At 31.7% G+C, this 22,314-nt stretch overlaps 1 protein-coding gene and 1 long non-coding RNA gene across 2 annotated transcripts; one reads left to right on the top strand and one right to left on the bottom strand.

Annotated features, from left to right (window-relative positions):
• The first annotated feature begins 1,708 nt into the window (after positions 1-1,708).
• LOC116001356 (GDSL esterase/lipase At5g03610-like) lies at positions 1,709-2,449 on the top strand. Its single transcript, XM_031241238.1, has 3 exons — positions 1,709-1,781; positions 1,887-2,093; positions 2,316-2,449. The coding sequence occupies exons 1-3, from the start codon at positions 1,709-1,711 to the stop codon at positions 2,447-2,449; spliced, it is 414 nt and encodes a 137-aa protein (XP_031097098.1).
• A 2,626-nt stretch (positions 2,450-5,075) lies between these two features.
• LOC116000981 lies at positions 5,076-11,481 on the bottom strand. Its single transcript, XR_004094199.1, has 2 exons — positions 11,349-11,481; positions 5,076-5,464 (listed from the first exon to the last, which is right to left on the bottom strand). It is a non-coding gene; the product is annotated as an uncharacterized LOC116000981 (long non-coding RNA).
• Between the last annotated feature and the right edge of the window lie 10,833 nt (positions 11,482-22,314).

The raw sequence follows: 22,314 nt of genomic DNA, 5'->3' as shown, positions 1-22,314 counted from the left end.
AACTGGAATTAGAATATAAATAAATAATTAATTAATTAAAAATAAATAAATATATAAAAATATATAATACACACACATATATAACTAAAGTTCCATATTGAGTGCATAGTCAATGACATTTTTATTTTTTTGTTTTGCTTTCGTCCTCATTTTTTTTTTTATTTCATCATATCATTCAAAAATAAAGAATAAAATGACAATATGATCGTTTTTTTTTTTTTAATTACTAAAGGATTTGGAACCAATAGTAGGATAATAAAAGTAGAGAATTAAACCTAGTAATAAGTATCAAATCTGATACTAGGATACAAAAATCACCAATGAAACCTATCCTAATTTAACAGTTATAAACTTTTAGCTTTTATGTTCCAAACATATCAATGATGTGAAGAACCAACACATAAACACTAAACAATTTTACAAAGTTTGGTTTGTGAGTTTTGTACCCTACTATGTTTGTTTACCTATTTTTACTATCTTACTATTGGATTCAAATAATTTAGTAATAATAAAAATCCTTTTCGTCATATACTTTTGAACCATAGGATGAAAAATGAAGAAAAAAAAAATCAATGTCCATGCATTCAATATAATATGGAACTTTAATATGTATGCACATATATGTATGTGTATATATATGCATTCTATATTTTTATATGTTTAATTATTTTAATTAATTAATTAATTGTTTCGATTCAAATTCCTATTTACTCCTAAACAAATTAAAGATGGCCCTTTCAGTTATACCATCGTAATTATCAAGTGAGAAGCTATCTGTCAAGAGAAGGGAACATATGTGCGGATTGACTTGCGAATCTTGGGCAAATTAAAAATTGGGGGACGCTCATCCTTGAAACGCGTCGAATGGTATGAAAGAACTGCTTTAGGGGGATGCTCATAGTACTCCGAATAGGGTCACACTTGTGTGAGACCGTCTCACAGATCCTTGTTCGTGAGACGGGTCGGGTCAAAGCACCATGCAAATGTCATACTTATATGCTCAAATATAACACTAATCAAGAATACAATTTTTGTTACTTATAAGAGAAAAAGTAATACATTTTTCATAATAAGTAATGTTGACAAGTGCCCCTTACTTATAAGGGCAAATATAAAACTTTTGAGAAAAAATGTAATACTTTTAAATCGAAATGTAAAAGTATAGTATTTTTCCCTTAAAAGTATTACATTTACCCTTATAAGTAACAAAAATTTTATTCCTGATTAGTATTACATTTGAGCATATAAGTATGACATTTGTGCATATAAGTGTTACATTTGTATCCCGATCCGATCCGATCCGATCCGACCCGACCCGATCCGATCCATGGTGAGACGGTCTCACACGAGTTTTTGCCCTCCGAATATCAAAATGAGATAGTACTCTCTCGCTAATGAAAGGCTTCTGAAGCACCCAAAAAAAATTACAATTGTCAAGTATTTGATTTGAATTACAAACACCCATTAATTCAATACCCATGATATTACACGTTTTACACTCACGGTTGCACAGAAAACAATTTAAAATTAAACCAAACATACGGAGTTTAAACAAAATAAAATAATGAGAGAAGATATAAGAAGCAACTTTCACTTCATCTTCACTTGGCAAGTCTTCCCGGCCCACTGCAACTTTTATGGAAGCTTTTCACCTTTAAATACACTCAACTAAACCACTCAATTTCAATACACATACTAATAATACATTATGGTGGAAAAAGTTTGTTTCTCCATCTTCTTATGTCTCTCAGCTTGTTTAATTATAACCATCCATTTCCCAGGTTTCTTTAGCTTTTAACTTTTTTATTCTTTGCTTTATATTTTTCTAATTAGTAAATTGTATTTTTTTTTTACTTTATTCTATCTGTATTGATAATTAATTCCAGAGGTAGCTGGTACAAGGAGACAACCACAGGATAAATTTATCCTCAATGGCCCCGAAAAGCTATTTGTTTTCGGTGACTCCTATGCTGACACGGGTAATTGGCCACCTACTGATGCTTCCATGCCTTGGAGGGAGCCTTATGGTGTGACTTTCCCTGGCAACCCTTCTGGCAGATGGTCTGACAGTCGCGTTCTCACCGATTACATAGGTGCAGTTTGATGGTTCCTAGTTCGCATCAACCACTATTATTTAATTTTTAAATTTTTTTACATAAAACATTCAGTATTCCGTCAATGTGAGATTAATTTAGACTTGTCATAGAGCTCGACCAATCCTTTTATTTTGAGAACTGAGAACATAGAAAAAAATACTCTATAGTAAATTAAATATCATTATTCTCTTTTTCATTATTTTTGGTTATATATATCAGCTGCATATCTGAGAATAGGATCCCTACAGCCCTACAGTTTGTGGAAAGGGGATGGGGAAGCAAAGCAATATGGGATGAATTTTGCATATGGAGGGACAGGTGTGTTTGACACATACGTTGACGGTCTGTGTTGAGTGGCCAAATCAAGCTTGCCCATGTTGAAAAGCCCTTCATTCCAGCACCATGTGACTAGGGAGATTGTTGCCTTATATATGGCGGAAAAAAAAGTTAGCGAGCTTTCTATATGTTGACTATGATTTATGTTTGTAGGAGTTTGTCGACTCTATTACAAAGTAATTTTGTCTGGACCTTAAACGCATTCATGAGATGGGAATCCCCAAAGTAGCAGTGACAGCAATGCAGCCTTTGGGATGCCTACCCTTCGTAGCTTTTTAAACTGGCAACTACCCAAACTGCGACGAACATTCAAACAACATTACGAGGTTTCACAATCAAATGTTAAAACAAAGGGTAGACAAACTCAACGCCCAAACGGAGGGGTCACCATTTGTTATTCTTGATCTCTACGCTGCCTTCACGTCTGCCATAAACATTCAACACAACCATCCAGGGAAATCTAGTTTCCCACATCCATTACTGCCATGTTGCTTTGGTAAATGTGGGGACGTTGATGAGAGTGGAAAGAAAGAATATGGACTGTGCGATGATCCAAAGATGGCATTCTTCTGGGATATGGCACACCCATCACAGCAAGGCTGGCTTGCTGTTTATTCTGCTTTGAAATCTTCTCTTCCCCATCTATTTCACCCTCAGCAGGCCACCCCAATTGAAAAATTGGGAAAGCTTTGAGATCTGTTTTGTTTGAAAATTTGAATTTCTGAGAATGCTTAAAATAATATTTTGAGCTCCTTTTTTTTTTTTTAAATAATTTAATTATAACTTTAGTAATGTTAGCTTTGTATTTGCTAAATGGTCCGCGAAAAGATTTGTCCATTTACTAGGTAGGGGAGCTGTATTCATAGTTGACCATAAGGAATGGAAGTCTACCCCTTTCGATGTGTTTGATTTAATGCAAGTTACTTCTTACTTTCAAAAAAAAAAAAAAACACACACACACGACGTTTTGTTCCCTTGCAAAACTCCGAGCTACCTTGTTCTCGTTTGCAAGCTTTGATGTTATGGGGGAAGCTATTTGGTGTGTTCCCACAGTTAAATGCTTCAATTATCTCTCTTGAATCACTTTCGACGATAACTTTCTTATAAGGCGGCGAATTGTATACCTTTAAGCATAGCCCATGCCTCAACTTCAAGGGGAGAACAGGATCCGATATTGTATATGAATCCATCATTCCTGATGCCATCACGGTCTCTTATATCCCACATTATTTACAGTAAGATCAACAAATACATTAACATTAATCTCTACCAGTCCATGTGGTGTAAACCATTGCAACTTCCTCCACCAAGAACTCCACACATTGATTGTTCTTAGCTCTGGAAAATGCTCTGTTGATTTCATCCACTTGAGCTTTAATCCAAGCCATCTTGAATTAAAGGGGCTTGCTTCGTCGAATTATTGAATATGGCCTCATTTCGCCATCGTACAACCATTTAATGAATGGATACGAATCAGCTCTTGCATGGGAATTAGGGAGCATTGCTCTCCAAACTTCATATGCTACCGAGCATTTTCGCAAAGGATGATCAATTTCCTCCTTCCATGTGTTTTGGTGGAATAACCATGATAGGTAGAGAGTCAGATTTAGATTCAAAACATTTATATATCAAATTGGATGTTCCCAAAACAACTATTTTCACATGTTTTTTTTTGAAAAATATTCATGTAAAAAGGAAGACTACTACTTGACATATATCTAATATCTAACAAGATTATAAAATCTTACTCATCATAATTAACCCAAAGTGACCCAATTGCTCACGACATAATTTAAATGAGTTTGGGTCCAAAAGAATTACAACAATCTTAGGGGGATTACATGTCAAAAAGAAGGTGATACCATTCATAATTTCTAAAATCAATTTCCCAATGTTTGATTTAGGCAAAAACCGGTATGATATGATTCACTCTAGGCTTTCAAGCACATATCACAATATTGGAGAGTAGCACTAGAAATAGAAGTTGCAAACTCCATTCATGAGTCATTAGTCATCCAAAAGATCAATTCAATTCTTATTAGAAAATTAGCCCAATGTGCCAACACATTTGTTAAGTAAGATAAAGGTTTAAAACTCAGAGGATATAATATATTTAAAATCTTAGTATAATTTTGCCATGTACCATCCGAAAGGTAACATCCGAGAAGTAAAATTTCGAGAAGCAAAAAATAAATAATTATCTTTTCATATGACCAAAAATTGACCGCTCAAATAATTGACTTCAAGAATTGACTTAGGGTCTATGGATCTTTTTCAATCAATTATGATGTGCCGTTGGCCAAGGGGTAACAAATAAAAACTAGTGTTCTTAGTTTATCTGGGCAAAATTATATTAACAAAAATGCACTATTATTTGTTTAAATATTAAGACTTAGATCTTGTGTCCAAAAAATTGTTACCATAAGATCAAGTAAATTTGACATTAGACATATAAAGTTTCCTAGTGCTATGAATTCGCTTTTTAGACAATGGAATGTTTATAATTTAGGCTATAGTGGCATTTATAATATATAAGATAAACCTCAATATTTATGAGATATAACAAATAATTGTTACCATAAAAAAACATACCAATTGGTGCTCTTTTACAATGATTCACATGTCATAAACATAAAAGAGCAATTTCTATCACAAAAACAATAATTGCATAACAGCTAATGTAGCCCTCACCATACGGTGTAGGAAATGGTTACATCAAAGAAAGCTTATCAATCATACTCTAAAATGTAATCATCAAATAGAGATGCAAAGACATACAATAACGCGTAATTTTAGCTTGCGATAAAGTGTAACAATTATGTGAAACCGTCTCACAGACACGGATTGAGACCCGTGAGACAGTTTAACACCAATTTTAGCCTGCGATAAAAGCAGTTCCCATGAAAATAAGACTAGTTACACAGAATAATATTTATCACATCAATATATGTAATATACAAAAATTTCTCATAGAGTAAAAATACTTAGCTCTCCAATGACAATATCGAAGCTCCCATTTTCACTGGCAGAAACTGATCGAAAAGGCACTTGAGGTAAGATACCGTTTAGGAAGACATGCATATCAGTCTTATTACAAGTTCAGCTTAAATATGGACTTTGGGACAGAAAAAAACAAAGCATCATAATGTTTGGTTTTCATGAAACACAAAATCAGTGTTAACAAAAACAAATGCATTGACGATAATGATGATGTAACTATAACAATCATAAAATGTAGTTTACAGACCATTAGGATGCCAGATCTCTCTAGTAAATCTCATAGCAAGACTGTAGTAATTTTGAGGAAAACTCATCATCATAACTAAGCACAATTATTTACTAGAAATCTCTATGAAGAGAATGAACTATGGATACTCTCATACTCATTTTTGGTAGGTGGAAGAGAAATTGGAAACCAAACATACAATTGACAAATACCACATGCTAAGCGATGATTAAGTAAAATGCCTGTAGGAATTGCTAAGTAGCCATCTTACTAAACAATTAAATGCAGGTTAAACAAATGTATCTCAGCACTCAAGCCTCCATAAAGAAGAAAAATAAAAAACAATTCACCTTATCAAAAACAAATGGAACAAATAATTATCAAAGAACCCAAAACCCCATCAAGAAGAGAATCAAATAAGTAAATGTGTCAAAATAACCCAATTCACTTCAAATGGAACAATTAATGATCAAAGCATACATGCCTCGATCAAGAAGAATCCATAACAATTCACCTTAAAATATAGCACAATTTATCAAAAATTCAAAATAAAACAACTAAATCAAAGCATACAAGCCTCCACAAAAAAAGAATCAATAGCGATTACCCTTAATTAAAGACTATGTCAAAATAACCCAATTCACTAAACAAAAAACAAAGGACCTCCAAAATCCACAAATAATTACACTATAAATTAACATAACACTGTAAATCAATACTACCACAGAGACAAAACCCATACACAATTACGATGCCCTGAGGTAAATCTCATAGCAAGACTATTAGAAATTTTGAGAACTCATTATAGCATTGAAAAGGGCCCTTAGTTGCATCCATAATTTCAATATACAGGCATTCTTTATCATAACTAAGCACAATTATTTACCAGTAAACAATGAATAGAATGAACCATGGACACTCATATTCATTCTTGGTGGATGGAAGAGAAAATTAGACAAATACCATATGAATATATGGTTTTTATATTATAAGCAATGATTAAGTTAAATGGCTTGAGTAATTGCTTACTAGACAACTAAATGCAAGTTCAACAAATGTACTATATTAAATGGCGTAAATAAGCGTAATTAATGATCAAAGCACCCAAGCCTCCATAAAGAAAAAAAATACAAATCAATAATGATCAAAAAACCCAAAGCCCCATCAAGAAGTATCAACAAGAATGCCGACAAAGAAGAATGCATAACAATTCACCTTATATTAAAGCAAAGTTTATCAAAACAAAACAATTCAATATATCCAAAAATGATATCAAAGCAGACAATCCTCCACAAAAAAGAATCAATAACAATTCACTTTATATGTTAGTACACTGTCAAAATAACACAATTCACTATATAAAAAAACAAACAGATTCCAAAACCCACAAATAATTACTATAAATAAACAAAACACTATAAATCAATACTTCCAAAGAGACAAAACCCATAAGACTCACTACAAAGTATCATTAACTCCAACAATCATTATGCCCCATTCAAACTAAAAATAATACATGAAAACGGTGAAATTCATTTTAAAACGAAAAAGAAAATACTAAAAACCATTTTAAAAATTAAAAAGAACACTCAAGAATGTTGAACATCATTTCAAAAACAAAAAGGAACACTTAAATACGATGAACATTATTTTAAAAACTAACAGTTAAATCAAAATAAAACGATTCAATATATCCAAAAATGAAACATGTTCTAAGCACACAATGCCTTACCAAAAAGATTCTATCCTGTCAAAACAATCCGATTCACTATATAAAAAAACAATGAATCTCTATAACCCACAAAAAATTACTCCGAATTAACAAAACCCTATACACTAAAAGATATACAAATGAATTTACCAAAAAATATTTAGTGAAAGATAAATCCAAGAAAACAAAATCACGAATTTAAAAGACTCACTACAAATTATTAGGAGGTCCAATAATTGTTACACTCCATTTGAACAAAAAATAATACTTGAAAAGAAGATAAATTTAAGAAAAGACATAAAGTATACCTGATAACAATGAAAACAATAGACGCTGAAAACCATTTTAAAAATTTAAAGAACACTTAAACAGCTGAACATCATTTTTAAAAAAACGTTGAACATCATTTCAATAACAATAAATAGAATACTTAATGCTGAAGATCATTTCAAAAATAAAAAAGAAAACTTGAAACCACTAAAAATCATACACAATTCAATGTATTTACTGAAATTTGTCAAAATAACCCAATTCAATACATCAAAAACAAGTTAAACAAATAATGATCAAAGAACCGAAACTCTAAAGAAGAATCAATAAGTTAAAGCAAAATGTGTCAAAATAACCAAATTCATTACATCAAAAACAATTGGAACAATTAATGATCAAAGCACACAAACCTAATCAATAAGAATTCATAACACAATTCACCTTGTATTACAAGGCAGGTTATCAAAATAAAACCATTCAATATATATACAAAAATGAATCACTTACCGATCAAAGAACACAAACCCCCACCCAAAAAGGATGAATAACAAATATATTGAAATCACACTGTCATAATATAATCGGATTCACTATATAAAATAAAATAATAATTATATATATTATAATAATACTCCAAAATTACACACAAATAAACTTCAAAACACAAATAATTACACTACAAAACTCACACACAAAAAGATATACAATTGAATTACCAACAGTGTTTAGTAACAAATAAACCCAAGAAAACAGACTTTTGAATACAAAAGACTCACTACACAAAGTATCAGCATGTCCAATATTCGCAACACTCCAATCGAAATGATGGATATAAAAAAATAATGGGGGGCAATGATGGAGAACAATGCTGCCGAAGACAGCAGAGAATGAAAAACCGGTCGAATAATCAACAATAAAACCAAAAAAAAAAAAAACACGGGGGAGGGGATGCGGAGTAATAATAATACAGAATAAGGCAGACAGAGAGAGCAGGGAAATAATAAAGGTTTAGGAGATGGGACCTGAAGTGAAGAATCATCGTCGTCGAACGTGAAGGGTGTACGAGACAGTATTTAAAAAAAAAAAAACAAAAAAAAACACTATGATGGAGCCTCAGCCGTTTCCGGCTCCTCAAATGCAAGAGCCAATTTGGCTTGATCACAGCTCGCCCATCAACGGATGGGTCTTTACGTTAATATTTGAGCCTTGAGGCGCCTTTAGTAAATCAATACTGTCAGAGACAAAACTCATACAAGATATACAATTGAATTACCAACAGTATTTAGTAAAAGATAAACCCAAGAAAACAGAACTTTGAATACAAAAGACTCACTAAACAGACCAGAATCAAAAGACTCACTACATAGAGTATCAGAATGTCCAATAATCAACGCTCCATTCAAAATGATCGGATATAAAAAAATGGGGGAGTGGGTGGGGAGCGATAATAGAGAAGAAGGCTGACAGAGACAACAGAGAATGAAAGACAAGTCCAATGATCAAGAATTCAAGAATATAAAAAGAAAGAAGGTTTAGGAGATAGAACCTGAAGCGAAGAAGCAGCGATTGTCGTCGAAGGGGAAGGCGTACGAGACAGTATTTCAAAAAAAAAAAAACTATAATGCAAGAGCCAGTTTGGCTTGCTCTCCCCATCAACGTATGTTTTTAAGTTCAGCTAAAATACGACTTTGGGACAGAAAAAACAAAGCATCATAATGTTTTTTTTTAAAACCAAACCAAAATGCTTATATTAAAACAAAGCATAATAATGTTTGGCCTTCATGAAACACAAAATCAGTGTTACCAAAAATAAATGCATTGACGATAATGATGATGTAACTATTACAATCATAAAATGTAGTTTACAAACCATTAGGATGCGAGATCTCTCACGTAAATCTCATAGCATAGGAAAAGACTCTTCATTGCATCCATATAAAGGCATTCCTCATCATAACTAAGCACAATTATTAACTAGAAAAACAATGAAGAGAATGAACTATGGATACTCTCGTACTCATTCTTGGTAGATGGAAGATAAAATTGCAAACCAGGCATCCTACAATTTACAAATACTATATGCTAAGCAATGATTAAGTAAAATGCCTTGAGTAATTGCTAAGTAGCCATCTTACTAGACAATTAAATGCAGGTTAAACAAATGTATCAATGCACCCAAGCCTCCATAAAGAAGAAAAATACAAATCAATTCACCTCATTTCCAGCAATGTGCCGAAATTACCCAATTAAATATATCAAAAACAAATGGAACAAATAATAATCAAAGAGCCCAAAACTCCATCAAAAAGAATCAATAAAAACGTTAAAGAACACTTGAATACAATGAGCATCATTTCATACACTAAAGGAACACTTTAAACCACTGAAAAACACTTTAAACAAAGGAACTGCAAAACCCACAAAAAATTACTACAAATTAACAAAACCCTATAGATCAATACTTCCAACAAAAAAAAAAAACCATACACTACAAGTCGTAAATAAAAGACATACACATGAATTTACCAAACAATATTCAGTGAAAGATAAATCCAGATAAACCCAAAAAAAAAAACAGAATCACGATACAAGAATAGAAGAAACGCTGATAACCAACAATAACGTATACCTGATAACAGTGAAAATCATTTATAAAACTAAAAAGAATACAAGAAACGCTGATAGCCATTTTAAAAATTTAAAGAACACTTAAAATAGCTGAACATCACTTCAATAACTAATAAGAAAACTTAATGCTGAAAATCATTTCAAAAATAAAAAGAACACTTTAAACCACTAAAAATCATACACAATTCACCTATTTACTGAAGTGTATCAAAACTCCCAATTCAATATATCAAAAACAAATTGAACAAATAATGATTAAAGAACTCAAAGCCCAAAGGAGTGTCAATATAAACAAATTGAACAAATTGAACAAATAATCAATAATCAATTGAACAAATAATCAATTAGTTACAATAGAATGTGTCAATATAAACAAATTCACTACATCAAAAATAACTGAAACAATTAATGATCAAAGCACACAAGCCTTGATAAAAAAAAAATTCATAACAATTCACCTTAGATCACAAGGCAGTATATCAAAATAAAACAATCCAATATATATCCAAAAATGAATCACTTACTGATCAAAGAACACCCTCACAAAAAGGATGAATAACGAATTGAAAGCACACTGTAAAAATATAACCCAATTCACTATATAAAATAAGTAAATAAGATAATAATACTCCGTAATAAAGAACAACAAACCAAAGGAACTCCAACACACACAAATAATTACACTACAAAATTATCAGAACCCTATAAATCAATACCAGAGACAAAACTCATACACATAAAGATATATAAAAACAGAACTTTGAATTCAAAAGACACACTACACAGTACCAGAATCAAAAGACTCACTACATAGAGTACCAGAATGTCCAATAATCGTAACGCTCCATTCAAATGATTAAGGATACAAAAAAAAATGGGGGAGTGGGTGGGGAGCAATAATAGAGAAGAAGGCTGACAGAGACAGAATGAAAGACGAGTCGAATAATCAAGAATTCAAGAATATAAAAGAAGGAATTCAAGAATATAAAAGAAGGGGGAGCAGGGGAGGGTATGGGGAGAAATATAATGGAGAACACTGACAGAGAAAGCAGGAAAAGAAAGAAGGTTTAGGAGATGGAACCTGAAGCGTAAAGCAGCCATTGTCGTCGAAGGGGAAGGCAAGAGCCATTGTCGTCGAAACAAAGACACAGTATTTCAAAACAAAAAAACTATAATGGAGACTAGCCGTTTCCGGCTCCGCAAATGCAAGAGCCAGTTTGGCTTGCTCCGCCCATCAACGGATGGGACTGTACACTAAACTAGGGGCCTTGAGGCACCTTTTATAGAAGCCTCAAGGCTCCCATGCCACTTTTCCCACCGATGTGGGAAAAGTGGCAAAACTAAGGGGAGCCAGTTCGGCTCCACCTTATGTTTATTTTTTTGTTTTTTTTTTGTTATTAAATAAATAAATAATTATTATTATTATTTTTATTATGAAATATGAAATTTATTTATACCTTTTAATTATTTTAGATATTAATTGTTAATTTAAAAATCTAAATTTACCAACCATTGATACAATGCATTAGTCAAACTCGTTAATATAATCTGCTATTTACTAATTGCTAACCAGCCAAATAAGACTAAAGAGAGAATCAAGCGAGAGTGGTGGAGAGAAAGTATGATGCCTAAATAATCGACTTATGGTTGACTTAATGGATTAAATTTAATTTGTTAAAGAGTTCTTAAAATTTAATTTAGTTCGTATTATTTTTAAATTTCCCATAGCCCAAATTTTTTTTTGTAATACTAATTTTTGTTTTGCTTAATTTTTTTAATTTATTCGACTATGAACATGTCCATCCAAATAATAAAAATATAAGCTCTGCCCATCAAAATTTTTCAACAAGTTTTAAATCCTTTTCAATTTTTTTATTAAGCTGGTTGACTAATGCTAGGCCAAATAATAAATATTTAGGCCACATATGACTTATAACCTAATTTTTTAATTACAAAAGTTAAGTTTTTTTCCTGGTTAAGATGAATAGAGTCGAACAATAAAAAATCTAAGCTCATACTAGTATATATCCCCCCCCCCCCCAAAAAAAAATCAAGTTTTTAATTTTATTTTTTAATTTCATTAGTTTTGAGATTTTTTTCCTGGTTAAGATGAATAGAGTCGAACAATAAAAAATCTAAGCTCATACTAGTATATATCCCCCCCCCCCCCAAAAAAAAATCAAGTTTTTAATTTTATTTTTTAATTTCATTAGTTTTGAGATTTCAGTCATGGTTAGATCAACACCCTTAAATAAAAGTAAACAAAGAAAAAGTAAACAAAGAAAAAAGCAATGATATTTTTGTAAATTTTTTTTTAACTTTGAGGTGCACATATATTATACTAAAAGTGCATAAGTTTAATACTACAAGTGTAAATAGTAATATTAGTTTGAGATATTTGAAAATATGTTACTGTGTTTTTCTAAACTAATATTTGAAAATGCACAAGTATATACTATAAAGTGTACAAATTTATATTTAATGCTTATGCTTATACTATAAAGTTTGAAAAATGTTTTCATTTTCGTAAAGTTGTTGATACGACTAAATCAACGACTCATATCTCACCAAATGTTTACATGGATATCTCATTTCACCTAAGCTAGCGCGCGCACACGTAGTTATTATAATATGTTACCACTCAAAATGGAATGTCACAGATTCGAATAACACCCAAATCAAAGATATTGGCATAATCATGTTGAACAGATACTATAGATAATGTTAGATTGTAATTAAAAAAAATATATATTTACATTTTTATAGTTATTGGTAATCTTTATAATTAATTAATTATATAAATTTTAATTTAAAACTTTATTTTGTGTGACTAGAAATTCACAAATATTATGTTAATATAAATACAAGTTGGAGAAGGATAATTTATTGGTTAGATTATATTACAGGCAAATTATAGTGTGAAGTATGAATAAATGTTTATCATACTGAAGGTGCATTATTTGGTATATTACTAACTAATGTATCTTTAGTACACAAATAATGTATATTTAAAAATTAAACTTTTAGTGTATTAAAATATACATTTATTACATTAAAAATATACATTATGTCAATAGTTCGCTTTGGTATTAGCTTGTAAAGTATACCATGATCTATGATATAATGATTTGATATTTATAGACCACTGTCCACAAAAAAAAAAATAATAAATAAATAAAATTTGCCATAATGATTGAATAACACATCATTGGGCTGTTTTCAAAAAAAAAAAAAAAACACACATAATTGGGCTAGTTTTAAACCCAAAATAATGACAGAGTACACCGGTTTCAGCCCATTGGCAATTAGGGAATGGGCCTCTAATTTGGCTAGCATTGACGTAGATTATTTTAAATAAAATTTGTATAATTTTACTCCGTATAGTTGCAATCATTATTGCATGGACCATGGATCATAAATAAAAAATACATTTTTAATATACTAAAAGTACATTATTTTTGTATATAAAATAAATTATTTTAGGATACATTATTTGTGTACTAAAAGTACATTATTTTATATATACTATGAAACAGTGTACCTTCAATACAAAAATAATGTACTTTTAGTATAGTAAAAATATACCGTATATTCATGGTCCACACAATAATTTGCCGTTGCCCAAGCAATCGTTATATCGTGGACTAGGGTCCGAAACGACGTCGTTTCGATGTTAGTCGACGCGGACGCGAATGATTTCATGGAATTAATTGTCTACAATACACATAATCCTTGTCTAGAATACACAGAATGATTTGAGTGAATACACAGAATATTGAAGCAACTACATAGAAATTATCATCCTAACATTCAAATAATCAAGGCTAGCATAAAGGGCTATATATATCATGAGAAAATTACCATTTTGATCCCTCAATTATTTCAACTGTCATTGTAATTCTTAGTTTTCAATTTCAACTAATTTGATAATCGGTTTGTTTAAAATTTCATCAATTAAACTCTTCGAAGATAAAACTGACGAAATTTTAAAAATGAGACATCACCATTTTGGTTACTCTAAAGGGTTTAATTGAAGAAATTTTAAATAATTTGAATATCAAATTAGTTAAAATAAAAAATAAGGGACTACAATAACAGTTGAGAAACAATTAAGTAACCAAAATTGTGGTTATTCTCGCTATATCATTGAATGATTGATCTCATAATGAATTATCACATTTTCTTTTTTAAAAAGAAAAAAATTATTTAAATCATAGGAGAGTCACTCTATTATGTATTGTGATGTAGGTAACCCGTTTTAGTTGTGGTGGCTTTCAATTGGGAATTTGGTTCAACCACACTACCACTACAAGGAAAATGCACATAGACAACACTAAAAAGACAACAGTTTTTGACAAAAGTGTTGTCTTTTGTGTAAAAGACAACACTTTTGGACAAAACCGTTGTCTTTGACGCAACACTTTTATCAAAGACAATGGTTTTTGCCGAACCGTTGTCTTTAGTGTGTTGTCTTTGTGCATTTTGTCAAAAGACAACACTGCAAAGACAACAATTTTTAAAAACTGTTGTCTATGTGCATTTAAAAAAAAAAGACAACAGTTTTATGTAGCCGTTGTCGTTGGTGTGTTGTCTTTAAGTGCATTTGAATACACAACACTACAAAGACAACGGTTAAAACCGTTGTCTTTGCGCGATTTTTCTTTTTAAGACAACGATTTTTTTTAACCGTTGTCGTTTGTGTGTTGTCTTTAAGCACATTTGAATAGACAACATTTCAAAGACAACAGTTTATTAAAACCCTTGTCTTTGTGCACCTGTTTTTTCTATTTAGACAACGGTTTTATTTAACCGTTGTAGTTGGTGTGTTATCTTTAAATGCACTTGAATACACAACACTACAAAGACAACTGTATTTTAAAATCGTTGTCTTTGCGCGTTTTTTTTTTAAAGACAACGGTTTTATTTAGCCGTTGTTGTTGGTGTGTTGTTATTAAACGCATTTTAATACACAACACTTCAAAGACAACAGTTTTTTAAAACCGTTGTCTATGTGCATTCGGTTTTTTAATTAAACAACGGTTTTATGTAACCATTGTCATTGATGTGTTGTCTTTAAGTGCACTTGAATACAAAACACTACAAAGACAATGATTTTTTAAAATCGTTGTCTTTGCGCGTTTATTTTTTTTTAAAGACAACGATTTTATTTAACCGTTGTCGTTTGTGTGTTATCTTTAAGCACACTTTAATAGACAACACTTCAAAGACAACAATTTATTAAAATAGTTGTCTTTGCATGTGCACCTTTTTTTTATTTAGACAACGATTTTATTTAACCAATGAATTGTATTAGCGGGTTTGACTAACGGATAATATATATTAGCGTTTTGTAAAAAATATTTGATAAAATTAGCTGTTTAGGTTAGCGATTAACATGTAAAATGACCTAAAAGGTATACATAATAATAATAATAATAATATAATATAATAATAATAATAATAATAATAATAACATGAATAGGTTGAATAATAATAATAATAAACAACGTCGTGTAATAGGTTAACCCACTATATTTATGTTTATTTTTTTGAAAAATTCATAATTAAAGAACGAAATACCTTTGTATTTAATGACATTCAAATTATTTTTATTGATAGATGACCAAATAAAAAATGGTCATGTCACAATAATAATATAATATTATGACCAAAAGTGAATGTTCTCATAAAAAAAGAACTAAAGTGAACTGTCACATATAAATCTAGGACAAAAAATAGAATTAACTTTAATAATAATATTTATATAAAATCAAAATCAAAATTATAAAAAAAAAAAAAAACAAAAAAAACAAGAAGATAGAAGGAAGCAGCAATTGCTGCTTCCTTCTACATATCCCACTTTTCCCACCGTCCCACATCGGTGGGAAAAGTGGGAATAGAGCCTTGAGGCTCCTATTTAAGGAGCCTCAAGGCTCTATTATTTCTCAAGAGGGTTCGAACCTCAACTCCAACATTTTTTTAAATTAATTTTATTAATTTATTAATTAATTAATTAATTGGAAGTGCATTGAGAAAAATCATTTTTTCTCAAAATGTCATATGTAAATGCCTGCTAAATGTAGCGTTTGTAAAAATTTATCAAATAATTAATTTGACGTTTTAACAATACTAGTTTCAACAACAATTTTTAATCGTAGTCATTCAAGAAAAGACAACGGTTAAAAATTGTTGTCGTTGCGCGGGACTTACAACAACACCGGTTTCAACAACACACTCAGTAGACAACGGTTTTTAACTGTTGTTAAAGAAAAGACAACGGTCAAAACCCGTTGTCTTTGCACAGGACTTACAATAACACCGGCTTCAACAACAAAAATTTTACCTTATAGACAACGGTTAAAAACTATTGTCTATGAGCATTTTTCTTGTAGTGTATGATGGATGCCCAAGAGTTCATTCAGTTTGTAAATGCGGTAAGTGAATTGGCACAGGGTGCTTCAGTTCCTTCAACACTTCCGATTTGGGAGAGAGGTCTCTTAACTGCAAGGCCAACCCCAACAATCACCTACGAACACAACAAGTTCAAGGATTTCAATCTATCCAAGACTACAAGGTGGTGGGACTTTGAAAAACTGTTGCGTACCACCAAATGCATCAACGTACAAATTAAAAGCTGGCGAGTGACCCTTGTGTGTTTTTTAGCAAACATATAATCCACTCCCTCTTGGTCAAACGTTCATTCACTTTTGGCTCAAGAGAGCTGCAAGCGATCAAAGACCAATGCCCTTCAAGTACCACATTCGAGGCACTTTCCGCGTGCTTATGGAAATGTCGTACCATTGCTCTCCGACTAGATCATAATTCAACAATGTTATTGACCATTGCTGTGAATATACAAGAAAGGATGCATGACCCCAAATTGCCCCTTGGATACTATGGTAATGCAGTCGTGTTGGCATCCGCGGTAACCACAACCAAATTGTTGTGTTCAAATCCGATATCATACGCAGCCAAGTTGATTAGGGAGGCTAAAAATATGGTTAACGACGATTATGTTAAATCGACTACAGATCTTATGGTGACTAGGGGCAGACCAATGGGGACTATTTTAAGGAATTTCATAATAACAGACAATTCACGATTTGGATATGACGAGGTGGATTTTGGATGGGGTAAGCCTGTATGTGGTGGGGTTTATGGTGTTGTTTATGGAGTTGGGTTCTTGGTACCTCATAAAAGGATGGAAGACACAAAGGGTAAACTGGTGGCATTAGCTTTGCCTCCATTAATAATGGGAAAATTTCAAAATGAGCTTAGGAAGATGACTCGAGCATAAAATTGATTTTCCTATCTATATATGTAATGAGATGGGAACTAAACTGTTACGTCTCCTATTTCCATCCAAATTGTTTGGATCTTGTGCTTTGATGACTTAAAGTATTTTGAACATATATGCCATTATTATGAATAAACTACTTTATGCCCAAGGCGATGGCTGAAATTTACGTTGTTTTAATTGTTAACAATTTTATTTTTATAAAAAGTATTGTTTTAAAAAATAACATTATTTTTTATTACTTTTCAGAATAATGATTTGTAATTTTTTTTTAAACAACGCAAGTGCTTTTATAAGATGTTAGAGGTAATAAGCTAGTAAATAATTTTTGTTTTACAATCTTCTTCGCACACAGAGTATTATAGAGATAGTAATTGGATAGTAGTAGATTTTTTTTTTTACTTGTCAAATTAGCATACTTTTCCATAGATAAGTCATAAGTAAATAAAAATTTCCAATACTTTCATTACCTCTTTAAAAGATTTTTGTTGGAGTGATGTTTTCGTAAGCTTAGTAATAATACTATTATAGTTTTCATATAATTTCTTAATGTGAAAGTTAAAAAAAAAAAAAAAACTATTTGAGCTAACCAATTTTCACCTTTTTTTATGATGTAAAAAATTCATACTTAGGTAGTGGTTAAAATTTCAAATTTGGTCAATTTTGACAAAGTTAAAATTTCTATTTATTACTTATTTCAGCCCCTTGTGAATTTGAAATTTTTTTTTGGGTCTCGAAAAAGCAAAAAGTCCAGAACGCAGGGAGATGGTTGAATAGACTTTTAACAATTTCAAATAATTTTTCGAAATAACACTAAGTAAGTTTGAATTTAGAAAATCAAAGCTAGAAAACACGTTTCCTTGCAGTGGAAGTCTTGAAGCTTGCCAATAAAACGATGTAGCTAAGTTTGACGATTTTGATGTGTTAGTGTGTGTAAAGTATGATGTTAGTTGTTCAGTAGAAGTAGTGAAAATGAAAAGAGAGAGATTTTTTATAGTGGTTCATAAACATTCTTACTCCACTCTTCTCTTTAAACTCCAAAGATGCATGATACCACTAAGTATTTGTTTACAGAAATACAAAGTGGCATGAAGCCTTCATCTTCTCCTGGCTGACAATCCTTGAGACAATCGCGAGCTTTCGTCAACTTGTCCTTCACTGTATAATCAAGGCTAGCATAAAGGGTCAATCACAAAGTTGTCTTGCTAGGCTGATCTCCCAACTTCTTTTAGCTTGAAAGATGATTTTTGTTGTGTGTTGGACTTGAAAAAAAAATAAAATTGACTCTTCTTTTAGCTTAGAAGACTTATGTTTGCAATGTAGAAGTATCGATCTCTATTAATAATTTTCAGCAATAGATCACACTTATCAATTTTTTCAGCATGTTATCCTAAATTTGGGGTCCTCCTTTTATAGATGAGGAGGGGTGAGTGCCAACATGAAATTTGAATTTCATTGTCACTCAGAAAGTGCTAATAATAGTTGTCCAAAAACTGTCACAATTCCCCAAAATCTACTGCTATATCTCTTAACTTGTGCAGCTTCATATTCATACGGTAATGACCATTATCTTATTAATGTATAAGTATACTTTAGTCCAAAAAAAGAGATGTTCTCGCTTATCACCAATTTGTCTTGCATTTGGACTTTTAGGCGTTAGACAAGTTGTATTTGTCTAACGGCTCTTTTTGTTCTTCCTTGTATGAGCTTCTTTTGAGGATGATCTTCCTTAAAAGGTTTTCAATAAAGTTCCCATGAACTTGAATGATAGCATTGAATGCCCATTTCCCATTAGTATTTCAAATATATATATATATATATATATATATATATATAGTGTCAGGTTCAGGTGCGGTCGTGCTCTCCCATGCGCCCGTGCGGTTCATACCACTCAATGTTACGAAATACACCACTCAATGTTACGAAATACACCACTCAATGTTAAGAAACACACCACACAAATATGCACTGTGGTGTGTTTCTTAACATTGAGTGGTGTATTTGAGTGCCAACATGAAATTTGAATTTCATTGTCACTCAGAAAGTGCTAATAATAGTTGTCCAAAAACTGTCACAATTCCCCAAAATCTACTGCTATATCTCTTAACTTGTGCAGCTTCATATTCATACGGTAATGACCATTATCTTATTAATGTATAAGTATACTTTAGTCCAAAAAAAGAGATGTTCTCGCTTATCACCAATTTGTCTTGCATTTGGACTTTTAGGCGTTAGACAAGTTGTATTTGTCTAACGGCTCTTTTTGTTCTTCCTTGTATGAGCTTCTTTTGAGGATGATCTTCCTTAAAAGGTTTTCAATAAAGTTCCCATGAACTTGAATGATAGCATTGAATGCCCATTTCCCATTAGTATTTCAAATATATATATATATATATATATATATTATATAGTGTCAGGTTCAGGTGCGGTCGTGCTCTCCCATGCGCCGTGCGGTTCATACCACTCAATGTTACGAAATACACCACTCAATGTTACGATACACCTCAATGTTAAGAAACACACCACACAAATATGCACTGTGGTGTGTTTCTTAACATTGAGTGGTGTATTTGTAACATTGAGTGGTGTGTGACCGCACGGGAGAGCAGAACCACACCTGAACCAAAAAAAAAAAAAAAAAAAATATATATATATATATATATATATATATATATATATATATATATAGCCGTTCACGTGCGTACTGTGCGCCCAGGTAAGAAATAAGAACAAACCCAAGTCGTTGATCATCTTTCATCCAACGTCAATAGTTGCTCAGGATTTTTCGCGTCTAGCCGGCGGTAAGGGGTTTCTTGTCTTTTTGCTTTTTATTTCCTAATCTGTTAATGTTATTCGCATAACACCTCATGTGATCGCGTAGGAGCCCCAAGTCTTCCTTACCAAATTTGTCGTCAAACTACAGGTATGAGTTTGTTGATCGTGTAGGAGTCATAGTTCTTGTTTCACATAGGCATCCCAATTCTTCTTTACTAATTTCTTCGGCCAACAACAGGTCTGAGTTTGTTGATCGTGAGGAGTTCCCAGTTGGTGTTTACCAATTTCAAAGTCTTCATCGATTGCTGTTGGCTCATACGATCGCAATGGAGTTAGGTACTGTTTGTGTTTTGAGTTCGTGTATTATATGCGTTGTTACCAATATTGGATGCATTTTTTGTTATTTTTTGTAAATAATTAAGTTATTTTTTAATTGCATATATATTGTGTATTGGATGCATTATGTATACAAACTATATGCACATTGCCTTATAAGTAGGTGCAATTCATGTTTAATTGTATTTATTTTATCATAGATAACTGGTGCATTTTTGTTATAATTTAGTTGCTTTTGTAAATACGTAAATTATTTTTAATAGCATATATATTGTGTATTTATTTTTAATTGTTTTTTGTTGATTCCAGGTCGAAGCATCTTTGGGTAGTATTAGGTGCATCTTTTATATGATTTACGTGCATACTATGACTTACGTATGTAATATTTAGTTTTTTTTTGTTGATTTCAAGTAGATGCATCTCTGTTTAGTACTGGTGCACATTTAATATCATTTACATGCTTACTGTGGTTTAAGTACTTGCACTAATTATTTATTGTATATAGTTTATGGTAGAGTCTCAAGAGTTATACATTTTTTTGCATTTATTACATAATGGTGCATTAATTTAAAGTAGTTGGACACACATGTGAATGTGATTCTTATCGTTTGAATATTTCTCCTGGTTTGACAAAATATCATGTTCCTGTTTGTGAAGATTCGGTTAAACCTATTGTTGGGAAGATTTTTCCTGATCTGGATTCTGCTGTTGAATTTTATATTAAGTATGCTTCAGTTGTGGGGTTTGATATTCGACACAACACGATGAAAAAATCTTGTGATGGGGCGATAGTTTGGAAATATATTGTTTGTAGTAGGGAGGGTTTTAAGAATGCCGTTTGTATGGATAGCTCTTCAGCAGTAGAATTGGATGGTGTTGAGTGTTCTGTTAGAAAGAGGCGGAGAGTTTCGAATAGGGTTGGGTGTAGGGCTCACGTTGCTTTTAGATATGCGAGTAATTGTACTCACTTGTTTGAGGAGCGTCACAATCATTCACTGTTCTCATTATTGTCAAGACAATTTCTTAAGGGGAATAGGAAGATTGGGGTTGGTCACATGAAGTTCGTAGTTGACTGTGTAAAAGCGAACATTGAGCCAGTGCAAAGTTTTCGGTTGTTCAAGGAGATGATGGGGAATTTCTCAAATGTAGGTGCAACAAGTGTGGAATTCTGAAATATTAAAAGGAACATAAATTCTTATTGTCCTGGTGTTGATGCTCAGATGGTTGTGACTAATTTCTTAAAGAAAAAAGAAGTATGCCCAACTCTTTTCTTTGCATTTGATCTTGATGAGTTTGATCAGTTATCCAGGGTTTTTTGCATACATATACATATGTATATATATATATATATATATATATATATATATATATATATATATATATATATGAAATGACTATTTTACCCCTTAATTTAACTTCCACTTAACCTTCATCGGACAAAAGAATTAAATTGGAAAGAATTTGAAAGTCAAGTGTCTAAATTATTCAAATTAAAAGTCAGGGACCAATTTTAAAAAATCAATATAGTCGGAGGACCATTGTTGGAATTAACTCTAGATTTTATTATCACAAAACCAACTCTTTTCTTTGCATTTGATCTTGATGAGTTTTGATCAGTTATCCAGGGTTTTTTGCATAC

The sequence above is a fragment of the Ipomoea triloba genome, chromosome 13 (genome assembly GCF_003576645.1).
Source record: "Ipomoea triloba cultivar NCNSP0323 chromosome 13, ASM357664v1".
Classification (NCBI taxonomy): Eukaryota; Viridiplantae; Streptophyta; class Magnoliopsida; order Solanales; family Convolvulaceae; genus Ipomoea; species Ipomoea triloba.
This window is presented reverse-complemented; position numbering and strand designations above follow the sequence as displayed.